The 13,343-nt window shown below is 37.2% G+C and overlaps 1 protein-coding gene across 3 annotated transcripts; it reads right to left on the reverse strand.

Moving 5' to 3' along the window:
• Positions 1-3,537: 3,537 nt before the first annotated feature.
• Positions 3,538-12,741, reverse strand: TTC14 (tetratricopeptide repeat domain 14). Of its 3 annotated transcripts, none has more exons than XM_008068639.1 (12): positions 12,468-12,741; positions 11,901-12,025; positions 11,591-11,790; positions 10,566-10,650; positions 10,252-10,381; positions 9,771-9,926; positions 9,286-9,357; positions 8,750-8,869; positions 8,523-8,645; positions 6,782-6,899; positions 5,719-5,828; positions 3,538-4,879 (listed from the first exon to the last, which is right to left on the reverse strand). In XM_008068639.1, exons 1-12 carry the CDS (start codon positions 12,626-12,628, stop codon positions 3,967-3,969), a joined length of 2,313 nt encoding a protein of 770 aa, XP_008066830.1. In that variant the 5' UTR covers positions 12,629-12,741; the 3' UTR covers positions 3,538-3,966. The 3 variants fall into 3 exon arrangements, 1 of the variants encoding a protein (XP_008066830.1); XR_505032.2 differs by lacking the exon at positions 5,719-5,828 and adding an exon at positions 5,643-5,683 and having other exon boundaries at positions 4,807-4,879; positions 6,255-6,899; positions 12,468-12,714; XR_002482575.1 differs by lacking the exon at positions 3,538-4,879 and having other exon boundaries at positions 5,790-5,828; positions 6,255-6,899; positions 12,468-12,714.
• Between the last annotated feature and the right edge of the window lie 602 nt (positions 12,742-13,343).

The following is a 13,343-nucleotide window of genomic DNA, read 5'->3' on the forward strand; positions in this document are numbered from 1 at the left end:
CTATGACGTAAATGAATGTCTCCTTAAAAGCTTGGGGTGGGGGAGGAGAAAAACATGTTCTTTACAATTGTCATTGTTTTACAACTGTCATTTGTATTTCCTTCTGAAAAGCAGTAGTGGTAGTAAATGTTTCTCCCAATAATTGCTTTGTTTCAGAAATAGCGAGAAAAAGGCTTTGCAAAGTCCAGTGCCTAAGATGGGTAAAAAGCTGAATAATTTAATTTCTGGCTAAAACACTGCTAATGCATGAGATTTGTAAAACCTAAAAACTGATTTTCAAGTCACTTTGTTCACCAAGCTTCATGTTCTCAACCCTCTATGAGATTGTAAATTACGCAGAACTTGAAGTAATATTAACTGTTCTACGAAGGCTGAAGTTTCTCTTACTAGCTCTGTGACCTTTTGGGCAGTTACTTCTATTTTCCTCATTTTTAATACAGAAACAGTAGGTCACCTACCTTCAAGTTTATTGAAATAATTGGATAATATAAACAAAATGCAGAGCTTGACACAAAGTAATTGCACTATTCATGACATTATTTGAGTTACCACCTGCAGCCTAGCACAGTATTTGTGGAATGGTTATGTTCCTAAGCCAGCATACAAATCTACATTTATCCCTTAAATAGCAGTTTTAACTTTGGTGTAAAAATGCTAAATGGCGATTCAGAAGATCAACCCGTCTCCAAATCTAATGTTAGTTATCCTAACATCCTAAATCTCCAAATCTAATGTTAGTTATCCTAACAACCTAAAGTCACGATTCACCTGCTTTTGGAGACCAAGACAAGCCAGCCTGGGTATGTACAAACTATAGACGTAGTGATATTGAGAAAAACTGCTGAAGATGTCACTAGGGACTTGACAATGTAAATCCTCAATCATTTTTGTTGTGATGGGCTTCCTCAGGAATTGGTTTGTGTATTCTGCTTACATTTCATGTCAGGCCATGGGAAAGACAGAATTTCTCAATCTAGGCAGCCTGCAGATAAGGCACTATCCCAACTTTTTTTTTTTTGAGTTGGAGTCTCACTCCGTCGCCCAGACTGGAGTGCAGTGGCCGCTCCCGGCCACCGCAGCCTCGACCTGCTGGGCTCCGGCGATCCTTCCACCTCAGCCTTCCAAGTAGCTGGAATTACAGGCATGCGCTACCACGCCCAGCTGATTTTTTTGATTTATTGTAGAGATGAGGTCTCGCTGCCCAGGCGGGTCTCGATCCTGTGGGCTCAGGCAATTCACTCACCTCAGCCTCCCAAAGGCGCAGGATTACAGGCTGAGCCACCGAACCCGGCTTATCCCAACTTTTAAGTAAAATGTTGCATATGATAGCCATTCCGAATGGTGAAAGACCTCACTTTGGTTTTAATTTGCATTTCTCTATGAAATGAAGTTGAAAATTTTTCATATGCTTATTGGCCATTTGTTTTCTCTTGAAAAATGGCTATTCATGTCTTTTGCCCGTATCTTAATGAGATTATTTTTGTTGTTGAGTTTCTTGTAAATCCTGGATATCCTGTCAGATGCAGTTTATCAGTATTTTCTTTCATTCTGCAGATTCTTTTCATTCTGTTTCTTTTTCCGTGCTGAAGTTTTTTAGTTTAAGTTCCATTTTGCTTTCATCACTTGTGCATTTGGGGTCTCAGTCATGAGTTTGCCTACACTAGTGTTAGGAGGGCAGGAGGAGGGTGAGGGATGAGAAATTACTTAATGGGTACCATGTACATTTGGGTGATGGGTTCAGTAAAAGCCCAAACTTCACCAATGTGCAATATATCTATGGAACAAAACTACACTTGTACCTTGCTTTAAATTTATACTTAAAAAAAAAGAAAAACAAATTGTATATGTACAATTGTAAGCCATACTAGAAATGCTAAAAGGCCAAGGGCTGTGCTGAGATAGTTTTCACTCTTTATTTTTTATTTTTTTGAGTTGGAGTCTCACTCTGTCACCCAGACTGGAGTGCAGTGGCGGTTCCCGGCCACCGCAGCCTCGACCTGCTGGACTCCGGCGATCCTTCCGCCTCAGCCTTCCGAGTAGCTGGAACTACAGGCGCGCGCTACCACGCCTGGCTAATAGTTTTCACTCTTTAAAAACACCACCCTGTATGTAAAGATGATACTAGAGCCACTGAGACATAGTACTGAGAACACTTTTAAAATTAATTTCTTAGAACATTCAGTGAATGCCCCAATTCTACTGCCATCATCTATTGCTCTTGACTAGGGTTTCTTCTTCTGGTTCCACTACAAAACAAATTTTAGGTTTTCCATATGGCTCCCAACATTGGAGTGAAAGATACAAATAATACACACCTGACACTTAAGGTTTTTTTTTAATTGTTGGCAAGAACTGCAAGAAAAAATAAGAAATGTCTCTTCTTCCTCTATGATTTGCTCTCAGACCTCTGTAGACACTCATCTACCCAACCACTTATATCCATCCAGTGTCATAAGTGACAGTATCAAAGCCTAGATTTTTTTCTAGATTTTTTTTTTTTTTGTAGAGACAGGGTCTCATTAACTCCCTTGGCCCCGAGCGATCCTCCTGCCTTGGCCTCCCAAAGCACAAGTGCCACTGCACTCAGCCAGCTTCTAGAATCTTAAACTGGTAAGATTCTAAAGATATGATAAACCTAACACCTATGATTTCTGTCTCCCAAACAATACACTATACTGTTTCTAGTATTTTGGGGATGATCTTTATAATCCAAGTTTTCCCCTTTTTTCAGTTCTAGCTACTGGAATTTATTCTGAGCAAAACCAGGCTCTGGTTGGTCTAAGTATTTACTCAGATCCCGAGAAAGGAGGCAGCAGGGAAGAATTTAGGCAGAGGAGGTGGTAAGAAGAAAAGTAGAAATGCAGGCCAAACTTAGGCTATTTGAAAGCATACCTAGTGTCCTCTGGATTGAACATTTGCAATATTAAGTTTCCTAATTTTCTTTCCCTAGTGAAAAACCAAACGTAGAGTGTGCTTCTCTGCCACTGCTGTTTTTTCTAAAAAGATTCTTTTTTTTCTGATCCACTCTTGCCTAGAATATATAGTCTCTAAAGCTCTTGCTAATATTTAAAGTTGAAAAATTTCTTATGGCTATAATGCTGGCAATAATTATGGAGAAATGCACAAAATGGGCTCCTATTCAACTTTCATGATCTTATTCCTAAGACAAGCTGGATAGAAGCCAATGACTGTTCACAAACCTTTTTTTTGAGTTAGAGTCTTACTATGTCGCCCAGGCTGGAGTGCAGTGGCACACTCATGACCACCCCAGTGTTGACCTGCTAGGCTCAGGCAATCCTTCCACCTCAGCCTTCCAAGTAGCCGAACTACAGGCATGCGCTACCACGCCTGTCTAATTCATTTATTTATTTATTTATTTATTTATTGTAGAGACGAGGTCTCGCCAACACAAACCATTTTTAATCAAACCATGCCTTAGAAACAGACAGTCTAGCATTTTAAAATAAGAGTGGGGCAAAAAATGTAATATTTAAACTAATGATACATATAAAATAGTACTCAAGAAACATTCAAACATACTTTTTTCAAAAAGCTGATGGTTTTTAATTTAAAAAGAAAACGAAATAATGTTTGATGAAAATGATGCAAGTGTTCAATGCACAAATTTAATTTTCTGTCAAACAGCAGGATAAGGTGGACCCAGGAATTCTCATATGCCATAATACAGTGAAGAAACAGTACTTTCAGATAATTATCTTTAGGTGAAGAAATTTAAATTATTAGAGTAAGAAATATACTGTACATAAACATACAAATGGAAAAGCCTAAAAATCAGGCTGTGATAAGGGGACTTAGAACTGAAGTAAAATTTGAGAAGCATTTGCTTTTTGTAATCTCTTCAAATAATTTTAGGAGCAGAGATTTTTGTACTTTTGACTATGATAACGAAAACACCCCCAAATTTTAATTAACAGCATTTAGCATACTGGTGATTTCCTTGGCATGTTAATTTTTTGGCTTATTTCCTTTTTCTTTTTCAAATTCTGCTATCTGATTAAATATATTCAGTAAATTCTGAGGTAAGTTTTTTTTAATGCTGCTTTCTGAGTGCTCTTTGCTATTTAGTCCATCTTCTTCTGGAGCCTCTGTTTTGATATCCTCCCCATAACTGTCCTCTCTTTCATATTCTCCTTGATTTGTATTTAATCGGTATCTTTGTTCTTGTCTACTGAAATCACGTGATCCAGAATAAGTATACTTTTTGTTCTTTTCAACTGACTTCCAAGAATAGTCTGAGCTTGCAGGTGAAGCAGAATACCTCACGGAACCTGGCTCCCACCTTCTATAGTGCTCTTTTCTTCCCTCTGTATCCTTCTCAAATCTCCTATAACCATAAACCCTGTCCTCTGAATTCCTACAAGAGGAATCTGAGGAATTTCTATGACTAGAAAAATGTCTTTCTGATCTATATGGCTTTTCTGTTTTGCTACTGCCTGCCTGCGTTTTATAGCTACTATAAAAATCTCTTGGCTCTTCAGACCTACCTCCAGAATCTTCCAGTACATCAACTGAAGATGAAGAGAGAAGGCATCTATCTTTCTCTTTTACCTGTGTTCTTTGATATTGTAACCTATCCTGCTTTCCTAGTAATTTTTCCATTTCTTGCTTATGGTTAAGAAAAGATGCTGAAGTATTTGCTGGAACTGGGTAGCACTCATCCTTCCTGTTCTGATCTACCTGACTTGAGGATGCCCTAGATGAATGCCTTTTGGAACTGTGAGAAGACTCTGAACGGTTCCTCTTACGTTTCTTATGCCTTTTGTGACCAGAAGAGGAAGAGGATGAAGAAGAAATTGATTCATCAGCAGATGAAACACTTGAAGAGGAAGAAGTTGATTTTCTTCTTTTCTTCCTTAGCCTAAAAGATGTAGTTAACTCATCAGATATGTTAAGTACAAAAATGTTACTAAATCATTAAGATTTTGGTCCTACTTTGATCCTTTAAAAATTTAAAAAAGCTGTGGCTCACATAAACAATGTAATAATCATAGATACTACAAGATCAAATTTTACCATTAAGCATAACTTTGGAGGAAAAAAATGCCTGCAGAGACAGGTATCACTGCAAGCAAATCTATCATTTCTTAAAGATATAGTGACCTTTCCAACACCACCTTAAAAACTTAATGACTACCTGAATACATACAGGAGAGAACTGAAGTTTTACATCTGGCTACCTCTAGTCCATGGTTTCATTGATTTTTTTTTTGATATTGATATTTTTGGTCAAATAAATCTTTGTTGGGCATGGGAGTTGTCCTGTGTATTGTAGGATATTTAATGACATCCCTGACCAGTAGCACCTGTTAGATACAACAACCAAAACTGTCTCCAGACATTGCCAAATGTTCCCTAGGGAACAAATTCACCTCTAGTTGAGAACTGCTACTCTAATTCTAAAATATTTCTTCCTAAAATCCAGATAATTAAATTAGCTTATTCTATATTTTAATTATAAGGTTAATTGTATTCCTTTTTTTCCTTTGCAAAATTCTAGCCTTAAGATTCCTCTTTGTTTAACTTCTTCAATAGAAAAATATGTAGAACACATACTTGCATTCTTGACAATTCTTAACCATTAATTATCACTTGAAATACTTTCGTTAAATTTTTTTACTTACTTCAACTCCACATGGCACTTTGGGTTCAACTCAGCAGTTGCCTTAAATTAAAAAAATACTGAATATTATAGTTTACCTTTTTTCCTCTTTTAAGAGCTTACGCAACTTTTCTGCACTTGTTTCTATTTTCTTTGTTTTCTGCTTTTCTTCCTTTTCAGCTTGTTTTTCTCTTAATTCCAAAGATTTCTTTTAGAACCCAGATATCGAAAAAAACCACACGTTAAAAATAGCAGAATATATAAAACCCAATATTTAAAAGACCACCCCCCCAACCGGAAACCCAATTTAGCAAAACCAAATCACCATAGAGCCAGCATTAAACAGCATTTTTTTAACATAAAAAATAAAATTAACCATACAAATGTTTGGCATTAATCATTGAATGGCCAGAATGATATTGAGGACCATATTGCAGTTGGTATCCCATGAAAAAAGGGGAAGCCATTGCAGTGATCCCCATGACCCAGAGTGCAAGAAAGGTAAAGAAAAAAAAGATATACAAAAAAATTATTTAAAAAATTTAAATAGGACACAGATTTTACAAATAAAATTCAAATAAAGACATTCCATTAAGGTAAATTGAAGGAGGAATCACCATGTTCAAATACAAACCATTTAAAAAATAGCACAGCCCAGTTGGATGCATGATTACATAAGAAATCATTTTCCAGTTTGTGGATGGGGATGAGCAGCACCAGATGTCACAGACACAGCAGCAACGGTCCAGTTCGGAAGAAAATGCATGAGAAAACATCATCATCAGTATTACAGGAAAAGGCAGTTTAAAGTATGTCTCAAAAAGGTTTTTATGATTAGCTCAATTATAGTAGCAACACTGATAACATTATAACGTTACAACTACCAGGTACGCTCTCTATAAGGAGAGATCTTAAAACCATATACCACATTTAGGAATTTTCTTACAGGGCTATTTTTACTTTTGAGTACAAACATAAAAAAGAAGAGGCATTTTTCTTTTCGCTATAAAATAGTATCAAACTGAATTAGGAAAAGCTGTACCTAAAAAGAAACTTCATAATGCCTTAAGTAAAATCTAGAATAGTTTTCCCTAGAAGAAAATTAAATTTTGGCATTAATTTTAAATACCATGAAATTACTAAGAGGAAATAAAGAATCACCTGCATGTATTTATGAAGTTTTTGCACTGCATCCTCTGCATCTTTAAAAGTCTCATCCAAAGCCAAAGCTTTCTTATAGTAACTTTCAGCATTTAAAAACTTTTCTTCTTCTTCTAACCTAAATTTAAAATAAAGATTTAGCTTTTTTGTTAAAAACAACAAAAGTACCCAAATATATATAAAGGTCAAGAGGCTTTTATAAGGTAACCTATTAGGGAAAAGCTACATTTAGCAAATTATGCTCAAAAAAGAAAAAGTATGTAAATCATGTGCTTTTTATTGTAATTTATTTGGTTGACCAATTAAAGAAATAGGAGTCAATTACTAGTAACTAAAGCCATGCTATACTAGTAGCTAAAGTCATGCTATATATACAATACTGGCACATTTTTGCAGTAATATATAAAAACACATGATAAACTGATGTCTCCAAATTTAGTACGATCTTGAACTTTACCATAGAATTATATAGGCAAGTATTTTTTTCCAGTAGTTTAAAAAAATTTTCCTTCTACAAAGTTTTACCCAGAAAATTCACTGTTGAAGTTCTTTGGAAATACCAACACATATGTGTGTATCACAATTAGCCTGGAGATAGGTTAGTCATTAGATGAAGCTCACAAGTCTATGCTATGAAAAATCACATCTGGAAAATTAGGTAGAGTAGTGAAAGCACTTGCAAAATGTTTTTGGTGCACAGAAGGAAAAAGTAATGACTGTAAAACAAACACAATGGGATCAATTTTGTGTCCATGGATTGGACGTGGGGAGTAAAAGCCTAAGAGCCGAGTTAAAGATGACCAGTATTTCTGGTTTGGGTAGCTGGATGGTGTTACCATTCTCTCTGCTAAAAGACATAAATATGATGGTAATAAGACAATCTCATCTAAGTAGATACTAGCTACCTACCTAGGAAGAATGTAAAAAGCTACTCCAATAATTAATTAGAAGTTCCCATGAGTTATTAACAAACATTGCAAAATCTCCTAACTTGGAATTTGTGATCATTCAAACCGGAATTACCATGCTAAAAGGAATGATTAGGTAAGTTCTTGAAACAGAAGAATCTATTTTCAAAAACCAAAAGCAAAAGGATGTTACTAATTATAACTGCCTTTTAATTATAAAGCAGGCTGTTACCAAATTATTTATGTTTAAAACACTATGTTTCTTCAAAATACTTCATAAATAACACTGGTCTGTTAATCACTATGTACGACAGGCATTATGCCAGCCTCTCAAAGTTGTACATGATTGTAGGTTTGTTCTTAATTTAGTCTTCTATCTACTCTGAATTTGTGGATTTTACTGGAAAGAGTAATAAGCCGAATATAGCAGCACAATCTTATTCACCATTAAGCACAGAGCACACAATTTGTATTTGACATTATATACTAGAATGATGAAATGAATTAGAAATTAAATTCATCATTATTAAAACAAAAGCTTCAAGTATATGTCTAGGGAAAAAATGCTTCCTAATCTCTTGCGCTTTTCCATTTATATTTCCTTGTAATGAGCAGATCATTCAAACATGAACTTGAGACACTAAAATATCTCTAATTATAAAGAACCTCAGTAATAAGGCAGGAAAAGGGACTAAATTTTAAAAGGACTATACTTAACACTGAAACAAAGTGGGTTTTAAAGTGAGTGAGTTAAAGTGCAATTTCTTTATATTAAGTAGTATACATATAGTAGGTGGTTGAATATTAGACCTCTACTACTAAAAAACACTTACTGCCCTCCTCTTTCTACAAGTGTCTGGCAGAGATATTTTCTTGCATTCCTGTGAGTTGGACAGTTTTCTAATGCAAGCTCAAAATCTTCTATTGCTTTGTTCAGACTTCCTTTTGTCGCATATCTAGAGGCATAAAACAAAATTAGAGGAATTTATCTTGTGAACTATTCATAAATCTTGTTCACATTTACCTTGTAAGCATTCTTTAAAATCTATGATTCACTTACAATGCTCCACGAGCTACCAAAGCTTCCACGTTTTGTTTGTCTATTTCCAGAGCTTTATTATATTCATTCATAGCATCTACATGGCGTCCAACCTTGAAATAATCAACTCCAACTTTCACACTAAAAAAGACATTTGTAAAGCATCACAAACACCTCAAAGAACACCTAAATAAAACAGTAGTGTGAATAAACTTTAAAAAACAAATGCCACCAAATTTGGCAAATATTTAGTTTTCAAAGTACTCTCAATATACCCAAGAATTCTGCCTTTAGATATTTTCATAACAATCACTTATGAAATCCAGATGTCAATATATGTACTGATTCTTTTTGAAAAAAACTGAAAATGCTGAATAAAAAAGCCTGCTAAGTGTACAATGTGGGACTACTTACACCTGTAAGAGAAAAGCTAATGTCAAAAAGGCATTACTTTAATACACTTATAAACAAATTTTGGTCTTCAGGATATAAGTATGGCTGCCTTACCCTAACCTTTTAAACTAGATAATGCAATTGTTGAAAGACAGTCTTCTTACCATTTTAAAGCCCAAGATGCAGACTGTTTCTTTCTCAGTGCAGAAGCAAAATCATCTTCAGAGAAATTTTTGCTATTAAAGAAAATAAAAGTTAAACCATAAGTACTTTTTAAAATAACTATACCTCACTCTGCCTGAAAAGAAGGCATTCAACACTGAATGTGAATTCCAAGCAAGAAATCTGTATTTTATTTGCACAGCAAAATTCGAACTGTCAGAAATGATTATAGTTAAACAGTATTTTTACAGTTTTAAAAATTTATAATTTATATAATTTTTAAGTTTCTGCATCCTTCTATGTTTGGTCACATGTACACATCTAATCACTGAGAAGAGAGTCCAATCTAGGAGATGGGATCATCTGGTTCATTCAACATTTCATATATCCTGCCACTAGGTTTAGGCTAGTCACATGTCTTTTAGCTATGCAGTTTCTAAGCTTACCACCACTACCCTCATAAGAGAATAATATTGATTTACTATACCTTTGTAGGCCTCTCATTAAAGATGGTGGATTAGACTCATCTATTCCTAGTTTTTCTAGAAGAAATTCGACTACTCCTGGATTAACAAATCCCAAGGAACTCTGCATGACATTTTCATAAGACTCTAAAGAATTGCTATTTAGCTCAACACTCCTCCTAAAAAAAAAAAAAAAACCAAAACACAAAAGTGTAACAATGACCAATAAATTTGCATATACCATTTCTACTAAAGAAATAATATTATCATGAGGTTTAAATATTAATACCATTTTTATATATGAAGGTGGGGCAATATGGCATGGTTTCTTTTATCAAATATGAAGCAATTTAAGGGTTATAAAAATAAAATAAACACATTTTGCAATAAGAGAAATTAAAATTCCTCATTCTTGTCAAAAGTTTAACAAAATTTCCATTTTTTTTTTTAAAATCCAAGAGACTTTTATGATGAACTGTAGTTGAAATAACATGGATAAATTACCTGTGGTACAAAGGAAGCTCTTCAGAGCTAATTACACCTAATTTAATACCAGATAGGTGTGGTGGAAGAGATGAGCTATACAGAGATACTGCAAGCTTTTCATGGTATCTGTCAATATCCTTGATTCCAGCTTAAGAAAAAAACAAAAACAAAAAACAAGAGAGAGAACTAAGCTGATCAATAAGAAAATGTAAACTAACATTTTAAAAAAAAAACTTCCCAAACATCACTCTCAACAGACTACGCTTTCAAAATCAATAAAAACAAAAATTCAACAACCGTCACTTTTTTACTAGCATGAGGAAACTAATCACCTCGAATGATGTCACCTGTTTGGTAATATGATAAAGGATCCCCGTGGTTGCTGTGAGAAGGCACATCTCTTAATGGACAAAGAGCCTGCAATGAGAAGTATTTTAAAACACCAGACATTTCAATCTTTGGGGAGAACAGTTCCTCTTTTATCTTAGTTGTTCAATATAAACAGGTAACAGTTGACATGACATTAAAAAACAGCAAACAACCTGAAATCTAAATTTAAACAAAGATTTTAGTTAAAAGTAATTTCATATCCAAACAAAGTAAGACATGTTTTCTGGTTCAGTTCAAAACTAAAATCTCATGCAACTTTCCATTAGTTTTAGGAACCAAACATATTTATGGGTTATATAAAAAAAAAAAAAAAAGTATTTTGCATGCACCCAAAATTAACTAAAATGTATCCAAAAAGCATAGGGATTCTAACAAAAATGGAATGTGAATTCTCCAAAGTTTATATGTCTGTTATCCAGTCTGTGATACTTTCTGCTTTTCTTCCTTTTCATCTGCCTGTAGCAAATATCCAATCTTTTAAAGTGACATAATTTAAATTCAGGACTACTCATCTTGGATGAAGTATCTTATAATGTACAAATCACACTTAATTATTGTAAGTATATAAATAACAGAAATTTTTCTCCAAATCATCCACATACAATCATCTAAAGTCAAATAATTATGAATAGGTATGTGCAGCCAAAGAAATAATTCCAGAATGCCAATCAATCTCACCATGTCCACTGATATCTTTTTGAGCTTTTAAAAAACAACACTGTCCCAGCCAACAAAGAGTCCAAAAAAATCCCCAAATTCAGAAATGGAGAAAGGAACCGTGTATATACGTCTTTCACTAATAATTTCTTAAAAGGTAAAGCTATTTTGTTTTTCTCCAACTAATATTTAATTCCCAAAAGTCTTGGAAGGTATACTTAAGCACGACTGGATGCAGGCATAATTATGGCATTGAGATGACTTATCAAAAACAGAAACAATCCAAATAATGGAAAAGTGAGTAACTCACTGTGATTTCTAAGTGGGATATATCTCTCATGATGCCACTTCCTAAACAGATCAACACCATGAAAAAACCAAACTCCCGAATGGAACTAATTCTTCCAATCACTATATCACCACGCTCAATATCTCGGAAAAACAGCTCTCTCCGATCCATACTTGGTATTTCCATGAATTGTTCTAAAGGTGGCATGACTGCGAAATGATCTGAAAAAATAATGGACAGAAAATTATCAACAACAGTTTTGAGCTCCGTTCCATCTGAAGTACTGTTAAACCAAACCACAATCTTAAACAGATTCTGAAGCTAAACTCACCTTCGTTGTCTTCGTGAACTTCAGACGTTGCCGGTGCATCTGATTTCCATGAGAGCGCAAAAAGCAGATCCGCTTTTTTGGAGATGAATTTTTGTATCTCAATGTTGTCCACTCTCTTCTCTTTTCTTAAAAGGAAACAAAGTTTACGCAAATTGGTTTCAGCGGCAAAGCTGTTTCATGTCCAAACGTCTGCCCTGTGGCTTCCATCCCCGAACCCGCTCCATGCTAAGCTCCAGACTGCACACCCTCATGGAAACTTTTAACGGGCATTCATTCATTCCTCCATCCACCAAGCCGGAGGCGGAGAAACTTACAAAGCGGAGTCTCCGGCCCAGACACGAAAGCCCCAAGGATTTTTAGCGACAGAAAGGCAGCACAGAAGTTCAGCCTGCATCCCGCAGCGCACCCACCGTAGGGGCGCCGACCCTCGAGCGCAGCCCCCCGCGCGGCAGCCCTCGCGTGCCCACGGCGGCGGCGCCACTTTCTCGGGACGCGACCGCCAGTCGCGCCAGGGGTTCCGCGCTGCGTCCCCTTCCCCGTCTCGCAGAGGTGCCACCGTCTCACTACCTGCCCTGCAGCTGCTGCTGGAGTGGTGGGGCCCGGGCGGGCTCGGCAGCAGACCCCAGCAGGCTCCGGAAGTGTGGGTTGTCCTGCTGCTCGCTCCGGAGCAGAGACAGCAGTGACGCGCCGTGGCAATTCAGCGACTGCCGCAGAAGATCCCGGTCCATGGTTAGAGACAGCCGGGCCCCCCGATAGGCGGGCTGCTGGTCCCCGCTGCGCGCCCACTACTCGAGCCCTGAGGACTGGAAGGCCGAGGAGGCAGCCGGGAGGCTGGCGGAAGCCCGCGGCCCGTTCCCTTCCATGGTGGCCTCCCGGAAGTGTTCCGGGACCGCCCCCACGCTGAGCGGAGGAGCTCACCCGTGATCTCGCGAAACCCAGCGAGACTACGGAAGCTCGGAGGCGGGCGGGGAGGCGCGGCTAAGCCGTGCCTGAGCTCAAACCCGACGGGGCTTGCGAGGTCGCGCTGTGAGCCAGTTGAGAATGTGCCTGATGTCGTTATTACTTCGAAATAGCCCAAGCCTGATCTAGGGTAAATGATAATCAGACATTATCTTCAAATATTCACGACGGCGCTTCTAAGTGCCAGTCCCGGCGCGGGAACCCCAAACGAGTCGCGCCAGGTTCTTCCCTTCAAGTACTCGCTGGATAGATCAGTGGCCTTGGCTGGGGCGTAACCGCGTTAAGACGGTTGCTAGGGACGGTTTCCTGGGATCTAGAGGGCGAAGAAAGGAAGGACACTACCTGTTAAGCCACCAGAGCTGCGTTCTCCGTCCACACCCCCCTTAGTGAGGACAGAGCTGGAAAACCAGGACGGCCTCAGTGTGTAGCCAAGCCATCTTCTTATACCATTCTAGCTTTGCAGTAACTCAAATGGATCTATAG

Source organism: Carlito syrichta, unplaced genomic scaffold (assembly GCF_000164805.1).
Source record: "Carlito syrichta isolate Samal-C Ts95f unplaced genomic scaffold, Tarsius_syrichta-2.0.1 Scaffold311386, whole genome shotgun sequence".
Classification (NCBI taxonomy): domain Eukaryota; kingdom Metazoa; phylum Chordata; class Mammalia; order Primates; family Tarsiidae; genus Carlito; species Carlito syrichta.

Coding starts and splice junctions, on each gene's coding strand:
- TTC14 (XM_008068639.1), bottom strand. CDS start 12,628: ATGGACCGGGATCTTCTGCGGCAGTCGCTGAATTGCCACGGCGCGTCA. Junction 10,651..11,590: donor TATCCCACTTAGAAATCACA/GTGAGTTACTCA, acceptor TTCTCATTGCAG/GCTCTTTGTCCATTAAGAGA. Junction 8,646..8,749: donor TTGGTAGCTCGTGGAGCATT/GTAAGTGAATCA, acceptor TTATGCCTCTAG/ATATGCGACAAAAGGAAGTC.